At 44.9% G+C, this 15,608-nt stretch overlaps 1 protein-coding gene across 1 annotated transcript; it reads left to right on the forward strand.

The window, feature by feature from the left end:
* The first annotated feature begins 9,709 nt into the window (after positions 1-9,709).
* LOC133926770 (proteasome subunit alpha type-5) lies at positions 9,710-15,028 on the forward strand. The gene is made up of 9 exons (XM_062372842.1): positions 9,710-9,856; positions 9,974-10,055; positions 11,591-11,671; positions 12,140-12,253; positions 12,334-12,435; positions 13,054-13,112; positions 14,042-14,144; positions 14,454-14,519; positions 14,607-15,028. Exons 1-9 carry the CDS (start codon positions 9,843-9,845, stop codon positions 14,697-14,699), a joined length of 714 nt encoding a protein of 237 aa, XP_062228826.1. The 5' UTR covers positions 9,710-9,842; the 3' UTR covers positions 14,700-15,028.
* Positions 15,029-15,608: the final 580 nt, after the last annotated feature.

Here is a 15,608-nt window from a genome sequence, read left to right on the forward strand (position 1 = left end):
AGGTTTGATCGACTGCTTCAACTTCTATTGGCTTGTTCTCCATAGGGCCCCCTAGCTCCGTATATATATGGGGGTGTCGTACGTCCTCTGGAATCCTCATTCACATCCTTGGAGGTAAACCTTCCTGTTTACGGGATTCCTTCGGTACTTACGGGCAGTTTACTTACATCCAGGAATCCTCTTCCTGTAGATAGAGATATACCCTAGGAATTGCGAGAAATCTTAGGATGCTCGAATATGGTAATTATCTAGTATTCATCGTCACCACTAGTGCTAGATTTTGACATAGGTTAGAAGTTAAATCTAGGGTTTTTTTTTACAAACTAGGTAGGATAGCCATTAGACGTAGGTTAGAATACAGATCTAGGTTTAGAATTTGGGTTAGACATAGTTTAACAATTATATCCTATTTGTACGCATATTTTAGCAAATAGATGTAGTATTTAGACATATATTAGGTATTAGATATAGGATTTTGACATAGTGTAAACATAATTTAGGTAATAGATGTAGGATTTAGAGATGTTTGATGTAGCAACTCGGAGATATTTTGTTGCAATGTAGATTAATTGTTGGGCCATGTTTTTAATGAATGTTACATTATTGTAGATGTATTTTTATGTATTTTTTTTTATGTTCTATCAGCATAATGTTTAGGATTTTTTATGGGGACAGTGTATATTATATTGTCCGAAAAGGGTAGTATTGTCGGTCTTTTGAGTCAATGGACAATGGTATTTCTAGAACTATGTAGAAGAGTCTTGGACATTTGTACGATTGGTTAATGCGGGGTTTCAAAATAAACCTGAGGTTCAAGAGATGACCATTAGCATTGTGGGCAACCATACGTGATATAGTGTGTACTGGGAGGTGTACCTACTCAGGCAAAATCAAGTATGTAGTGGAAAGAGATTAGCCACCTATGTTGCTTGTGCGATGGAAGAATAAGGAGGGAGTTGGGGAGATGCGGGATGGGGAGTACATGGAGGAGGAGGGGGTGATGAGGAAGAGTATGATGAGGAGGGTAATGAGGATAGCGATCCAGATGTTGCACGTTCATCGGATGATCTGAATGAGCCGATCGTTGAGGCAGACGAGGGAAACAAATCCTTACTCTAATTGAATAGATAGAGCGGGATGATCTTGAGATTGACAAAGCTCCTAAGTATGACATGTTAGATGATGAGGAAGATGTTCCTGTTCTCGCTGACTAGAACAATCCTAACTTTAACAATCTTGTGATGAATGAGGGGAATCAAGTGCCCTAAGAGTATATGCAAAATGAGGTGACTGAGGGGGCTAGGTATCCAACCAATCAGATCATGAAGGATGTTGTAACTCAATGGGTGACATCCCTTCGACATCAGTTTTATGTTATCAAGTCAAGCAAGAAAGAATATAATGTTAAGTGAGTGAAGGAGGGTTGTCCATGGCGGGTGCATGGCTTCAAGAGGAAGTAGGTTGAGCATTGAGAGATGTTGTCAGTGGATGAACACCGCAAGCGGGGATCCTGAGGGACCCTGTCGGAGGATAAACTCCTGTCGTAGGGATCCCGAGAGACCCATTTTTAGAGATTCGGCCGGGGGGATGATCCTGAATGAGTTCGTCGGAGAAACGAATGAGAGTAAATGCAACGGCCGGTGGATGGGGGATGATTATCTAGTGCAAAGAGGAGTAAATGCACTGGAAATTTAGACAGGTTCGAGCCGCACGAGGGCGTAATACCCTACCCCTGTATGGATGTAATAACTGTCCTGAGGAAGTCCCTCAAGGATGTTGCCGGTTACAAGAATATTGTGCCTAACTAAGAGTTTGAGGCTCCTTGTTCTTGGGCAGGGACTATGGTTCGGTTCTTAGTGCTTCTGTGTTCGATGCTTGCGGTCTCTTGGATGTCTCGGATGTATCTTCCGTCGTCCTCCCTCTTCTGTGCTGCCGGCCCCTTTTAAGCACTCGTCGGCTGCGACATGCCCCGAACGGGAAGGAGGGGGCACAAGTTCCAAGACACCATGGCTGGGAAAGACGTCATCATTTCTTCTGGGTGAAGTGACCGAGGGTGGAAAACACGGCGCACGCCCGGTTACCTATCACCATAAACGCCCTGGCAACGGGCGCCATAGAGAGGGCCCACCGGGCAGCCACAGAGCAACCCGGCGTGCCCGCCCTGTCTTGTTCCTCTGCCACAGCAGGGTGGCGGACGGAACACCTTGATCCTGGCGATGTTATCCCGAGACACACTGGATGATACGGGACGGGACCCGTGCAATTAATGGCCCCACACCTCTCTGCCAAAGCAGTTGGGGATGTCAGACCGCGCACGCTCATTAAATGCGGCCTTGGACCTCTGACTGATTGACACCTCATCGGTGGGCCCCTCGGGGGCCTTTCTGGGTCGTCGGGGCAACGAGTGCTCGGGGGTACTGTTCACCTCCCCGAGCACTCTCTCTCCAGAATGCCTACCCTTGCCCTCGGGGTACCGGGTGCTCAGGGGCACTGTTTACCTCCCCGAGCACTTTCTCCCGAGCACTCTTGCACGAACCTTCGGGGAACCGAGTGCTCGGAGGCTGCCACGTGCAACCCCGAGCACTCTCTCCCAAGCACTTTTGCACAGATCTTTTGGGGAACCGAGAGCTCGGGGGCTGCCACGTGCAGCCCCGAGTACTCTCTCCCGAGCACTTTCACACTGACCCTCGGGGAACCGAGCACTCTCTCCCGGAACTTAGCTCCTCTGGTCGTCGGGGGACTAGGGTGCTCAGGGGTGACTGGGCAGCTCTTCGAGCACTTTCTTTCCGATACTTAGACTCTGCGGATCATCAAGGAACTGGGGTGCTCGGGGACCAGGAACTGTGGCCCCGAGCACCTTCTCCTGGGACTTGAACTTTCCTCACCCCGCAGGAGGGACCTCGCGGGATGGCGACACGTGGCGGATGGCCGACCGGGCCTCGGGACTCAGGGACCCCCAGTTCCTGATACACCGACAGACCCCCTTTGAGATTCGGCTAGGGGGCTGATTCTGGATCTACCTCGTACGTGGGGTTAATGCGAATGTATGGGACTTAGGCGGGACGAATGATCGTCGGCTAGTAGGAGTAAATGCACAAGGGATTTAGACAGGTTCGGGCCGCACGGAGGCATAATACCCTACTCCTGTGTATCTGGTGTGTTATTAATGCACTTGGAATGCCTTTCTCTGGATCTCTGTGTTACAAGGTTTTTTGGTCTCTTGTTGGCTTGTCTTCAAGGCGCTGTGAGCCTCGAACTCCAGTGAAGGTCCCTAACTCTGGTCTGTCTGAACTTGTCTTTCTACGAAGCGCTCCTTCCTTTTATCTACCGGGGGAAGGCCCTCCGGGGTGTGCCCAGAACGGGGGCACAAGTTCCCGTAAACTATAAATGGAAAACAACCATCATGGGTCTACAGTTTGATGTTACAGGGGTTGAAAATGCGCCCCTCGAACAGTCCCATCAGTCTTTACGCCCCGACTTTAGCAGGTGCAAGGGGCCCACCGCCCAGCCACTAAGTATCTTCTTATGCCCGTCTGGTCAGAGTAGATCTGACACGGTCTGACGTAGCAGGGCGACATGCGATATGCCTTGAGCCCATCGACGATATCTTCAAGCCGTCTTTCTCCTTGGGCCCCGCGAAGGACATGCAATGGGCCTCGTCACATTAATTATGCCCACGCCTCCCTGCCAGGCGATGGCAGGGACTGACGTACTCAGTATGATAGGCGTGGGGGGAGTGGTTGGATGTGACCGGCCACGCTCCCCCTTAAATGCAGCATCGGGCCTCCCACCGATCGACACCTCATCGTGGAGCCCTTGCGGGGTCCACCGGCAAGGGGCTTCTCAGGTCCTCGGGGAACTCTGGGTACTCGGGGACCACCTGTTCTTGGCCCCGAGTACCCCCTCCCGGATCTGGCTCTTCTCGGGTCCTCCGGGAACTCGGGGACCAACTGTTCCTGGCCCCGAGCACCCCCTTCTGGACTTAGCTCTTCTCGGATCCTCGGGGAACTCTGGGTACTCGGGGACAAACTATTCTTGGCCCCGAGCACCCCCTCCCGGATCTGGCTTTTCTCGGGCCCTCGGGGAGATGGTCCCCAGGGGATGGCGCCATGTGGCACTGCGTTGTCCTGGCCTCGCGACTCGGGAACCCCCGGTTCCCATATTACCGACAGATGCGATTGTGGTGGACCACACTTGCATGTTGGACAAACTTGAGCCTAGCCATAGAAACCTCACCTCAGTTTTTGTTGCCAATGTGATATAGACCCAGATTGTGAACAACATGAACTACAAACCAGAGTCCATAATCAGGGCAATTGAGGAGGAGTACAAGTACACTATCAGCTAGAACAAGGCATAGAGGGTGAAGAGGAAGGCAAGTGAGATGATATTTGGGACCTACAAAAGTGTCATATGATAATCTTCCACACTTGTTGTAGACCATTGCTCGAAGGAACTTGGGGATGTATTACGATATTGATAAGTACGCATTATTGTTCCAACCTGGCAAGTATATCCTGAAGTGAAGTTTTTTCGTATTAGGACCATGTATCAAAGTTTTTGAGCATTGTCAGCAAATCCTTTGAATCGATGGCACTTTTCTTACCGGCATGTACAAAGGTCAGATCCTAACTGCAATCAGGGTTGATGGGAACAACCAAGTGCTACCCTTGGCATTTGCATTTGTGAAGAGTGAGAACATCAATGGTTGGTATTAGGTTCCTGTACCGTGTCAAGATGATAATTGTGGGTGCTCGGCCTAACGTCTGCCTTATACATGACTAGCATGCAGGGATGCTCAAGCCTATTCAGGATCTATAGAATGGTACAAATGATGACATGATGGGACTTATGTGGCCAAATCTGCAGTACGTGGTGCATTAGGTATTTGGGTGCAAACTTCTTCTATCAATTCAAGAACAAGAACCTCATGAACATATTCAAGAGGTTGTGTGGTCAAAAACAACAATAAAAGTTTGATGCTCTGTGGAAGACACTGGATGAGTTGACGAAGAAGCATACACAAGAGCGTGCATGAAGGCTCGTGAGGGGACTGCCAATAGATAATAAAGCGAGCATAACACGGAGGAGTCGGTCATCTACCAGGTCATTTAGCGAGTGGATTGAGAATGATCCGAAAAGGAAGTGGGCTCTACTCTACAACACAAATGGGACTAAGTACGACATTATGACTACAAATTTAGCAGAGGTGTACAGCTGGCTGATGAAAGGTGTGAGGGACTTGCTCCTGGTGAAGATTGTAGAGTTAACACTTCAAGAAAACCCATAAGTATTTCAGGGACTGTTATGCATTAGCACACCTGGCAGTAAATGATGATCATCTGATTTATGGAACTAAGATGACTAAGTACATGGAAGTCAAGACAGAGAAGGCAAAGATGCACCGGTTGAAGACCATGGGAACTGCACAACACATATATTAAATTATTTGCAGGGACAAAGGAAGGAGGGGGCAAGCTTGAGAGAGTTATCCAAGAGTTCATCCACTTCGATGGCAGGTGTGTTTGCAGCTGCTACAAGCCGATGCTACTGCACAAGCTATGCTCACATGTGATTGCCGCATATGCTGTGATGGGCATGAGGACAAGGAGGTATGTCTTCAACTACTTCAAGAAGGAAGCTTTGTTCAACACCCTAGAACCATGAGGTCTATAGTTTTGGGATTTATGATTCTTTCATGAAGGATCATGGGGCCGATTGTGTGTTTATCCTTGATCCTGAGAAGATAAAGCTGAAGAAGGGACGTCGCAGGACGATGAGGCTCCAGTGATGATATGAGCGAAGCAGAAGATGGGCATCATGTGAAATGGTGTAGCAAGTTCAATAGAATAGGACACACTTACAAGAAATACACCGTTGGTGTGCTAAGTATCAACCCCATGGAAGTAGGTCCTTCCAGCTCAGCTGTAGATGGGAGACATCCTCCTGCTCATCGATCGTCAGCTTTGTCAACTCATTGAGTTCGATTAATATTGTAATTCATGTTGTGATGGATATTGTGTACGCAACATTGTAGTTTGCTATTGTAGTAGTGAGACTGTCATTATGTTTGAGGTTATAACATGCTAAGTTGTGATTCATTAACATATTTGTGTACGCTTTGAACAATCTATTCTCTCGTACCATATATTGCACGCTTACTTGTTACTCTGTGTTTGTTTTGCTTACCAAACTATAAATAACTTGTAAACATGCTGGTATGGCACAATTGGAGCTGCTTGACCCTTAGCTCGATGTGAGGCATCGTTCATACCACATTGTCGTGCAGGCTGAGGAGCTCTCGGTACTACGACCTCGTGTGTCAGATGAGATCATGAGGGTTGACGCTCACTAGATCCTGAGGTTTGTACCATTTCAATGTAACATTGTCTATGGCTTGTTGTCTCTATTGCTCGCTAATTGTATTTTATTTGCAGGTTGTGTGCTGCTAGGATTCTTCGGCTATGTTGGATGGTGGAGGTGGACACGTTGGTGGGGTGCTCAGAGTCAACCACATTGTTCAGCTATGACAGGACCCTGCTCGCGGCCCTTGTGGACATGTGGTGTCCTAAGATGCATACGTTCCACCTCCTGTGTGGTGAGATAGCGCCCATGCTCGAGGACGTCTCCCTGCGGATGAGCCTGCCTTGAGCAGGTGTCGTTGTTGGAGCAAGGGACGTGGGCGCGGCGTGGCGCGATGTGTTGCTGGGACTTCTCTGTCGTTTAACGAAGGGATAGCCTAGCCGTATTTAGGGCTCCAGGGTCCGAGAAGCACGACCCAACGAATGCCTTTCTCGTTTAGTTTCTGGTATGTCCCTCTTGTGTTATTTTGTCATATCCTTTACGTTGCTAATCGATGAACATATTTGTAATTGTTTCTTCTTTAACAGGTGGTGAACATCCACCCATTGGCAAGTGACGAGGAGTCTCCCTCCACTTGGGGGTGCCTCTTTTGGTTATTCAGGTGGATCATGTTCACCGAGATCCATGGAAACACATTCTCAAAGAGCATGATCCCCTACGCTAGAGAGGTTGCGAATGCCAGCCCGAGGGAGGTCCCGCAGTATAGTTAGGCTTCTATTATGCTGGCTGCGACGTACCACGGCCTGTGCGACGCTTGCATGAAGACAGACGCGAACAATGTCATGTATGATACCCCTAGTGGTGTATTGGAGTTTCGTTTAACATGCCTTAGGGAATGTAAAAAGGCGAAGATCAATGGTATGATACACAAATAACAATGACATCCTGATAGTGGTTCTAATTGTATTGACTTAGAGGAAACTGTGAGGATGCTCCTCAGTACCAATAATCTCCACCACCATATTGCGCTGACAGAGGAGGAGGACAAGATGGAGGAGGAGCGTCCTTAGTGTGGTATGGGCACGGGTACCATGGATCGATGCATACAGAAGGGTCCTCTATGTGTATTACTAGAGGACTTGGCATATTCTCCACCTCCCTCTGCAAGTCAAAGATTTAGCCTTGTAGGTGGTGGATGTAATCTTGGAGATGCTGCAGAATAGGAGGATCGACCCATGTCATATATTGGTAGTTGTTGGAGTCATCGTCAAGGCCTATAGAAATGTGAATGTCACAATGTATAATATTTTAAAAAAGGACATGAATGGTTATGGTGATAGTCCCACCTTACCAAGAGGACAACGGAAGAATCGACTCCCCCTATAAATGCTCCCAATGTACATCTGAACAACACGGTCATAGCCATGGGAGCACTTGGGCCAGAGCTCATTCGGGTGCTCATAAATCCTTAGATGACTTGGAGGATGAAAATCATTCTTATCTTGCAAAGGAAAGTTGTAAAGAGGCTCATCGTACTCATTTGGACCAAATGAACCCTCTCATCTCACCGCTGGCCACTTCGCCCCTTCTTCCTCGCCTCCTCCCACCCCTATCCTCCATTGATCTATGTGACTTCAGTTTCAAGATACATGAGCCTTTTATATATGCGTGGAAGCACCATAGGTCCTTTTCCCGCAGCGTAATTATTTTTGTTGCGCCATATAAAACTTGTCTTTTCGTCCGAAAGAACTTCGCATACTGCTACTATTTTTGTGCCGCACACTCTGCCCTTTTGCTTCACAATTTTCTATTCTTGTCGCCTCAAAACATGTCATCGTTGATTCCTGTAGACTTTTCAGGCGTAGCCTTTTCAGATGTAGGCTTTGTAGATGTAGGATTTTTAGATGTAGGATTTTCAGAAGTAACCTTTTCAGATGTATCCTTTTCAGATATAGGATTTTCAGAAGTAGCCTTTTTAGAAGTAGCCTTTTCAGTTGACATAACAATCTTTATAGCAGAATCAACTGCTTTCCTAGGGTCGATTTCCATGGACTTAATCCATGCACCAGCATGATTTCACTATATAAATAAATGATCTCCTGACCATATGTAGAACCAAACTACTAGCCTCAACCTCCACAATTCCAATGAAAATAACGTTCGATTCTTTCCCCAAGAAATATAAGCCAAATATTACGCCTAAAGGGGCCAAAGTGCCCATGTACGGGTGTGGAAACCTTTGTAGGGTGATGAAGTCCTCCGAGTTGTCCTACAGGTACAGAAGGAGATTCTTCATGTGCTGCAACTATGAGTATGATCCACTATAGGGAAGCACCAATGTTGGCTTCCGCTGCTAGGTAATCACTTTTGGCCAAACTACTCTACAAACAACTGAGATTTACCACTAAACATTTTGGTATTTTCTTGTAGTCGCCGTCACCACTATATGACTTCTTATAGTTACTAGATATTGAGCAGTTGGAAGTGGATGTGTTCCTCCATCATATTAAACACCGTGCCACTTGGAGACGCTTCCATGAGAGGACAAGAGGAGGGAGGCTACGCGCAAGCGCATTCAAGAGGAGCAATAGAAGATGAGGAGGAGCATAACCACATGATGGCGGAGGCTTGTGAGGCGGAGAGGGAGAGGAAATGCGAGAGGATATGTCGACGCGAGTGAGGCAGGATTGAAACAGCGAGAAAGGGAAAGTACCCATGTTCCATTCAGTAGACTAGATGTTGTAATCCTGTTGTTTACTTACCCTAAGGTACGTTAGGTTTAGACGAGGTACATACTTAGGTTAGAATGATCACGTATCGTACATGCCACAGTGTATGTCGCAGCTCTCAATAAAATCACCATGTTCAACTTTTCATTTCTGGCAAATCCGGGTATCTAAAATATCACACAAATATCTTATGGCATTAGACGAGTCTACAACAAAAAATAGAGGCACATAGACGCCTATTCTGCAGCAAACAAAATTGAATTCAGGCACAACAAAGTATCTCCCGTTCATTTGGGCGACACATTGCTGTCATCCAACCACTAGGCGAGACCTAGGTGCCTTGCCCGATGAACGGGCGACACCTTCTATCCCAGATCAGCATGTCAAGGTGTCGTCCGTTTATAGAGCGATACCTTGCTCTCGCCTGATAAATGAGCGATGGTAGACTATTTTTGCTAAATTTTAAAAGGAACATGTAATTTGAGATTGAGCATTTATAGGATCCCATATGACCCGTCAAATGTGCAAACCTGTGGCCCGACACGGCCCGCGTTTGAGCCCAATGAGACGACTTGGGCCGGAGCCCGATTCGTAGTGCGAAACCTAGAGTCTCTGTGACTGCCAGGTGGAGCCCACGCGTAAGTAAGACAACATACCCCTGCGTCCCCATCTCGGAGTCCTCTGTACTCTGCTTCAACTTCGTTTGCAAGAAGCTCAGGAAGCCATTTAAAGAGAGAGAGCGAACAGAGGAGGGTCTAGAGAGGCGCCGAGTTCTTGCTCGACCTCTCATCCGCCGCCCTGTCCGACACGATGTTTCTCACGAGGTAACCGATTCTTTCTTCCCATAGTTCGATTTTTTCTTGTAGCGTCTGTTGCATCCGCCGGCGCGTAGGGCTGATTTCCTTGGGATTTTTTTGGTGGGGGTTTTTTGGTGGGCGCAGGACGGAGTACGACCGCGGGGTGAACACATTCTCGCCGGAGGGGCGGCTATTCCAGGTCGAGTACGCCATCGAGGCCATCAAGGTTAGATTGCTCTCTTTTTTGTTTCGAGGTGTCGGATCGAATCTTGACAGTGGAGACGCCGAGATGTCGAGTGGTGTGCGATTGGTGGGGATTTTAGGGAGGAAGGGGCTAGGTTTGTGGGGTTTGGGCGGTTGCTTGGGCGTAAATCTGAAATGGGAAGTTGGGGTTTTTTAGGATGAACTGAATTGCTGAGACACATGCGTTACGGGTGTTTGGTGGTGAAAATCTGAACTGGGACGTTCGGTTTTACTGGTTGGGGTTTGTTGAAGGATGTTGTGGCCTTGGATTGTTAATTTGCTACTGTCAACTTCAGCTGAGATGCAATGCTACCTTCAATTACCGGAACCATTTGTGCCCTAGCTGTTTTCGTCTGATTAGGTCACACAGCTATGTTCAATTATCACTGCATTGCGTGGAAGTCAAAGGTCCTATACCTCACATTCTAGGGCTAGAGTACTGATCAGTCTCTTAGCTGCTGCCCGTGACTGTTAATGTGGATGTCATCGCATACTACTTGCCACGTAACAAGATTCAGAGATCCTGTTTGTGTGCTCAGTTTGGGTAGTTGCACTGCTTAATTTGTCAGCACTCGGACATCAGAATGTAACTAGCAAAAATGAATTATGGATTCAACAGTTTCCCAGGCTTCTTCCCTAAATCCACCCTTTGTGTCAAGGCTGTTTTTCATGGATCTGCTCCTGACCTCCTGTAACTAAAAATGGTGTTTGAGTGAGATTAAGCATATGTTGTCTCATGTTTATATGAGCAACTTTTATTAGAATTCCAGCTTATCAAGTGACTGAAAGAAACAAGTCCTTAGAAAGGAGCCCAAGAAATACTGTGTAAGGTAGGTGTAGAAAATTCTAGCATTATCAAACTTCCTAATGATTCAGTTGAATGTATTAGTTAGGCCAGCTAGTACTCTAGCGATGAAGTAAATGAGCTTTAGTTCAAAACTTATTCTTTCACTATTTAATTTTAATATGCACTTCCACATGCATGGTCTAGAGTCTTAACAACATCTAGGTCGAAAGAGTACCCAAAAAAATCATATAATTTTCTTAGGTTTTTCTACAAGCTAAACTGTTTTTGTCTTTATGTCGAATTCCTTGAAGCTTCAATTTTTGCAGTGTGGATGAAGAGTGAAGTGTTTCTTGGATCAAATCTGGAGAGTGGAGGCACCGAGGTGTTGAGTTGTGTGTGGATTGGTGGGGTTTCTTGGAGGAAGGGGCTCCTTTTGTTGGGGGTTTGGGGGTTGCTTGGGTGCAAATCTGGACCGGTAGTTGGGTTTCTATGATGAACTGAATTGTTAAACTGTACGCATTCCGGGTGTTTGGTGGTGAAATCTGATGGATCGTTCGATTTTACTGGTTGGAGTTTTTTTTTTTTTTTTTTTTTTTTTTGCCTGTGACTATGTGTATTGTCATTTTGCTACTTTGTCAACTTCAGCTGAGATGCAATGCCATGCTTTTACTCGTGGAATTTATGTTAGTGATGCTGGTGTAGTGGTGTTGCTGATCCTGCTGCTTTTTCAGTTGGGATCAACTGCGATTGGGTTGAAGACAAAGGATGGTGTTGTCCTCGCAGTTGAGAAACGTGTGACCTCGCCACTGCTGGTATTTACTAATTTACTTGTTTTTTGTTTTGAGATGTTCAAACTGTTCAACTGCATGGCCAGAAACTGCGTGCTTAGATATTCAGTTGAAAACATCAAACCAGACTTATCTGTGGTAAATATCCTTTTATTTAATTTATTTTTGAATTCTCATCGCTGGATATTCAAGGCTTATCCTTAGGTTGATTCTTCTGGGTGATTATCTTAGGCATGCATGTTTATTGGTGGCACCGCCTCATTATACTGCAATTTTTTCGCATTTTTGTTCCAACTGACAATAGGGTATAGATACCATCATAATAGTGTTCAAAATTCCACTTCATACTCAACTTTTCATACAATTTTGTGGTTTGAGAACAGGAATAATTTTATTAAAGGATGTCGCAGCACCTTGTATCTTTTGATTTCCATGTTATAGGTTGTCCCTTGTTTAAACAGTTCAACATTCCTTTGCTTTGCTATTATACAGGAACCAAGCAGTGTGGAGAAAATCATGGAAATCGATGAGCACATAGGCTGTGCTATGAGTGGACTTATTGCTGATGCTAGAACACTAGTTGAACATGCTCGTGTTGAGACTCAGGTACTTTCTTGGATTATTTACATTTTTTATGTGTTTGTGACAATTTAACTTGTAATCTCACTTGATATGTTTACTATCAGAACCACAGGTTCTCATATGGGGAGCCAATGACAGTAGAATCTGCTACACAAGCTATCTGTGACTTGGCTCTGCGCTTTGGCGAAGGGGATGAAGAGTCAATGGTGAGCCTCATTTACTCTTTGTTGTTATACCACTTTCAGAATGCAAGAAACAAGATTAATTAGCAGCAGAATACCTTTCATGTTTGCCCACTTCTTTTGAAAAGGGTTTAACACCCATATCTTTGTTCGCTGCACTCTACATGTTTATACTTGCATGCTTAGTTTTCAAAGTGTTTTGAATGTGGTGGAAACTGAGTCTAGCAGGTCTAGGTGTTCTAGTAAGTCCTGTTACTCCTATAATAACTACCTTGAGAAGAGATAACAGATACTACTAATTTTTGTGAAACATGATAAATTTGTTATGTAGACCTATCCTGCCTGCATTTAGCTTATTGGCTCTTTCATTGATGACTATTGTCTTGCCAAGTGCCTAATGGGGAATATGGAACCATGAATTGACTTGTTAAGATTCAGTTATGAAAAGTCGAAAACATTCCCATTTGTCAAAACTATTTTGTAAGGCCAACTAGTCCACTACTAGTTGTTTTTGCTACATTTACATACCCACAGTTTCCAGCATTACCCACATATTGTTATATGGCCATCCAAATAGCCTGCTAAAGTCGTAATCACCCCATTTATTATGGAGTAGGGTTTTGATATATTTGTTTTGTGCAGTCACGGCCATTTGGAGTGTCTCTCCTTATTGCTGGTCATGATGAGAATGGACCTAGCTTGTAAGTATGGATCCTTTTAGCTCACTTAACTGAGTTCTCTTTAACTACTGGTTTGAGAATGCATGTTTTTTTTTTTAAAGAAAAAGAGTGGGCTGCTTTACTTTTTTTTCTTTAAAATCATTGTACTATTATGCATTGTCATTGATTTTTTTTGCCTTTTCCTTGACTGCCATGTTAATTGCTGTTCACTAGTTATCTTATATTAAATTGTCAATATTTTTTGCTGTACTGTTACCATTTGTTCCCAGTTCCCATGAACTATGGTTCTAGGCAGTTTTGTTCTAGGTCATTATGTACTAGTCTTTGAAAGGAAAAATTATCTGAAAAGTAGAATTCCTGCAATCTTTTTAGAAACATATTGAAAACCAGAAAGTCATGGCACATATGGCCCAGATTGTCGTAATTGATATTTTCATCATTTATTTGGTTCATTTTTTCTTCTCAATATGAGTTAATATCATAAAAGATTGTCATCTTTAACTGTCGAGTGTTCTGCCTTGCTATTCTTGCTAGTTAGTTTGCATTTCATGATGGAAGCTATTTTCCAAAACTGTGGGGTTTTGTGTGTTTATGCTTCATGAATTGATCCATATGTTTAGTTTTTAAGTAAGAAATGTATTTCTTTCCCTGCTTCCTGATAAGTATTGGAGTAAATTCCTCATTTGCCACTGGAAGTTTAGCCAAGTCCAGGACGTATTGTTTAGTTTATTGGGTATACATGTTGGCTGAGGCATATAGTTTAGTTAGTGGAATATTGTGTGGATGTCAGGCACCTGGAACAGCTCCCTTTCTATGTTTGCTTATTCTACAATCATGACATCTTTATCCCTCTATGTTGTGAGACAAATCTTTTTGTCATGACCAATTTGCACAAAGCCACTGGACTTTGCTTCTAAGAGTTAATGGGGTTCACCTTCTGTGTGCTGCAGGTACTACACTGACCCATCTGGGACCTTTTGGCAATGCAACGCAAAGGCAATTGGATCAGGCTCTGAAGGAGCTGATAGCTCCTTACAGGAGCAGTACAACAAGGTATAGTACACGGTATAATGCTAAGCTAATCGACCAATTGTACAATTCCAAAGAGCATTGCAGATATACTGCCTGTGAACCCTAGGTATATGGATTATTCATCAAGGCTCAGATAAGTCATATAAACCCATAGCAGTAAAATAGGGTTCGAGGGCATTACATCAGTTGCAATGCTGCATAGAAGTTTTAAATATGCTACTCACAGAATGATATTGGTCATTGACATACATGTATATGTGTATGCATTATTTCTATGTTATTCGTATGAAAGAAAATCGAGAATAACGCCTTGCTGACATCTTGGCCCAGGAACTGACCCTCCAGGAGGCAGAGACCATAGCCCTTTCTATCTTGAAGCAGGTTATGGAAGAAAAGGTAGGGTGCGCCGAACTGAACCATGTTCTATTCCTCAGCTCTGTAGAACCATTCACCTATTTGTGATATCTGTCTTGTTCTAAACAGGTAACTCCAAACAACGTTGATATTGCAAAGGTTGCCCCCAACTACCACCTCTACACCCCTGCCGAGGTTGAAGCTGTCATCGCAAGGCTGTGAAACACCTCCAAGTTCATGTTATTCCCATCGGCTGTAATAGACGTCCGTTGTACGAAGTATGAACATCTTGATGTGGGCCTATCTGCCCAGTGTATTGCCATGGCTATCATACTCTGTTAACTCCACAAGGGCAGTCGCTGATAGGGGCCCCTTGCCTCTGATAGTTTGATTCGCAGCCCAGTCAATTTTTTATTATCGTTGAGAACTTGTACTGCCAGAAAGAAATTACACTTGTTTTTTTTTCGAATTCGGTAATTGTTTTTGGATAATTGATGCTGGTTAGCTGATGCTGGTGACGTGATGTTATTGGAAACTTGGACTTGTTTTAAGCCTACGCTTTCCACTGACGTGAAGGGGGTGGTGGTGTTCTACTTGTGCTTTCCATGCTTCAGTTATTCTTCCAGCTTTAGAAGCTGGCTCGAAACAAGCTTAGTAGAGCTTTTAATTCAAGTGCTTCTTTCTCGTAGCTCAGTTTGTGCTCCGGCTTCACATTGTTGACAGAGACCCCGGTTGCCAGTGTAACTGCAACATGAGCACTTGCACTACCGACCCTTGGATCTGAAAGCAATGGCCAGATCCGAGGCATACACTTTAGCACACGTTACGTGGCGCTAGGGACGGAGATGAAAATGAAAACGGTAATTCTCATTTTTTCCGGCCGAAGCAGCTGAAAACAATATCATGAGAAAACAAATAAAAATGAGAAAAGTACACAAACGATAGCAAGGCTTTACCAATTGTTTCCGAGTTTTTCCGTTTTAGACCGGTAATTACCGTTTCTCTCTCACTTAGGCTATATCATTGTCAACACACAAGGCCCAAGTCTAGTTGCTTAACTCGACCTTATTGGTTATGTGACTCGTGAGATGTCAAGCCTATGCACTATTTTATTGCTTAAGTAAGGCATTT

Source organism: Phragmites australis, chromosome 8, assembly GCF_958298935.1.
Source record: "Phragmites australis chromosome 8, lpPhrAust1.1, whole genome shotgun sequence".
NCBI classification, from domain to species: Eukaryota; Viridiplantae; Streptophyta; class Magnoliopsida; order Poales; family Poaceae; genus Phragmites; species Phragmites australis.

Bases quoted from the DNA above. Each gene is read 5' to 3' on its own strand.
- LOC133926770 (XM_062372842.1), top strand. The intron at 12,436-13,053 runs GTGAGCCTCATT...TGTTTTGTGCAG, and splicing joins AAGGGGATGAAGAGTCAATG to TCACGGCCATTTGGAGTGTC. The intron at 14,520-14,606 runs GTAGGGTGCGCC...TGTTCTAAACAG, and splicing joins AGCAGGTTATGGAAGAAAAG to GTAACTCCAAACAACGTTGA.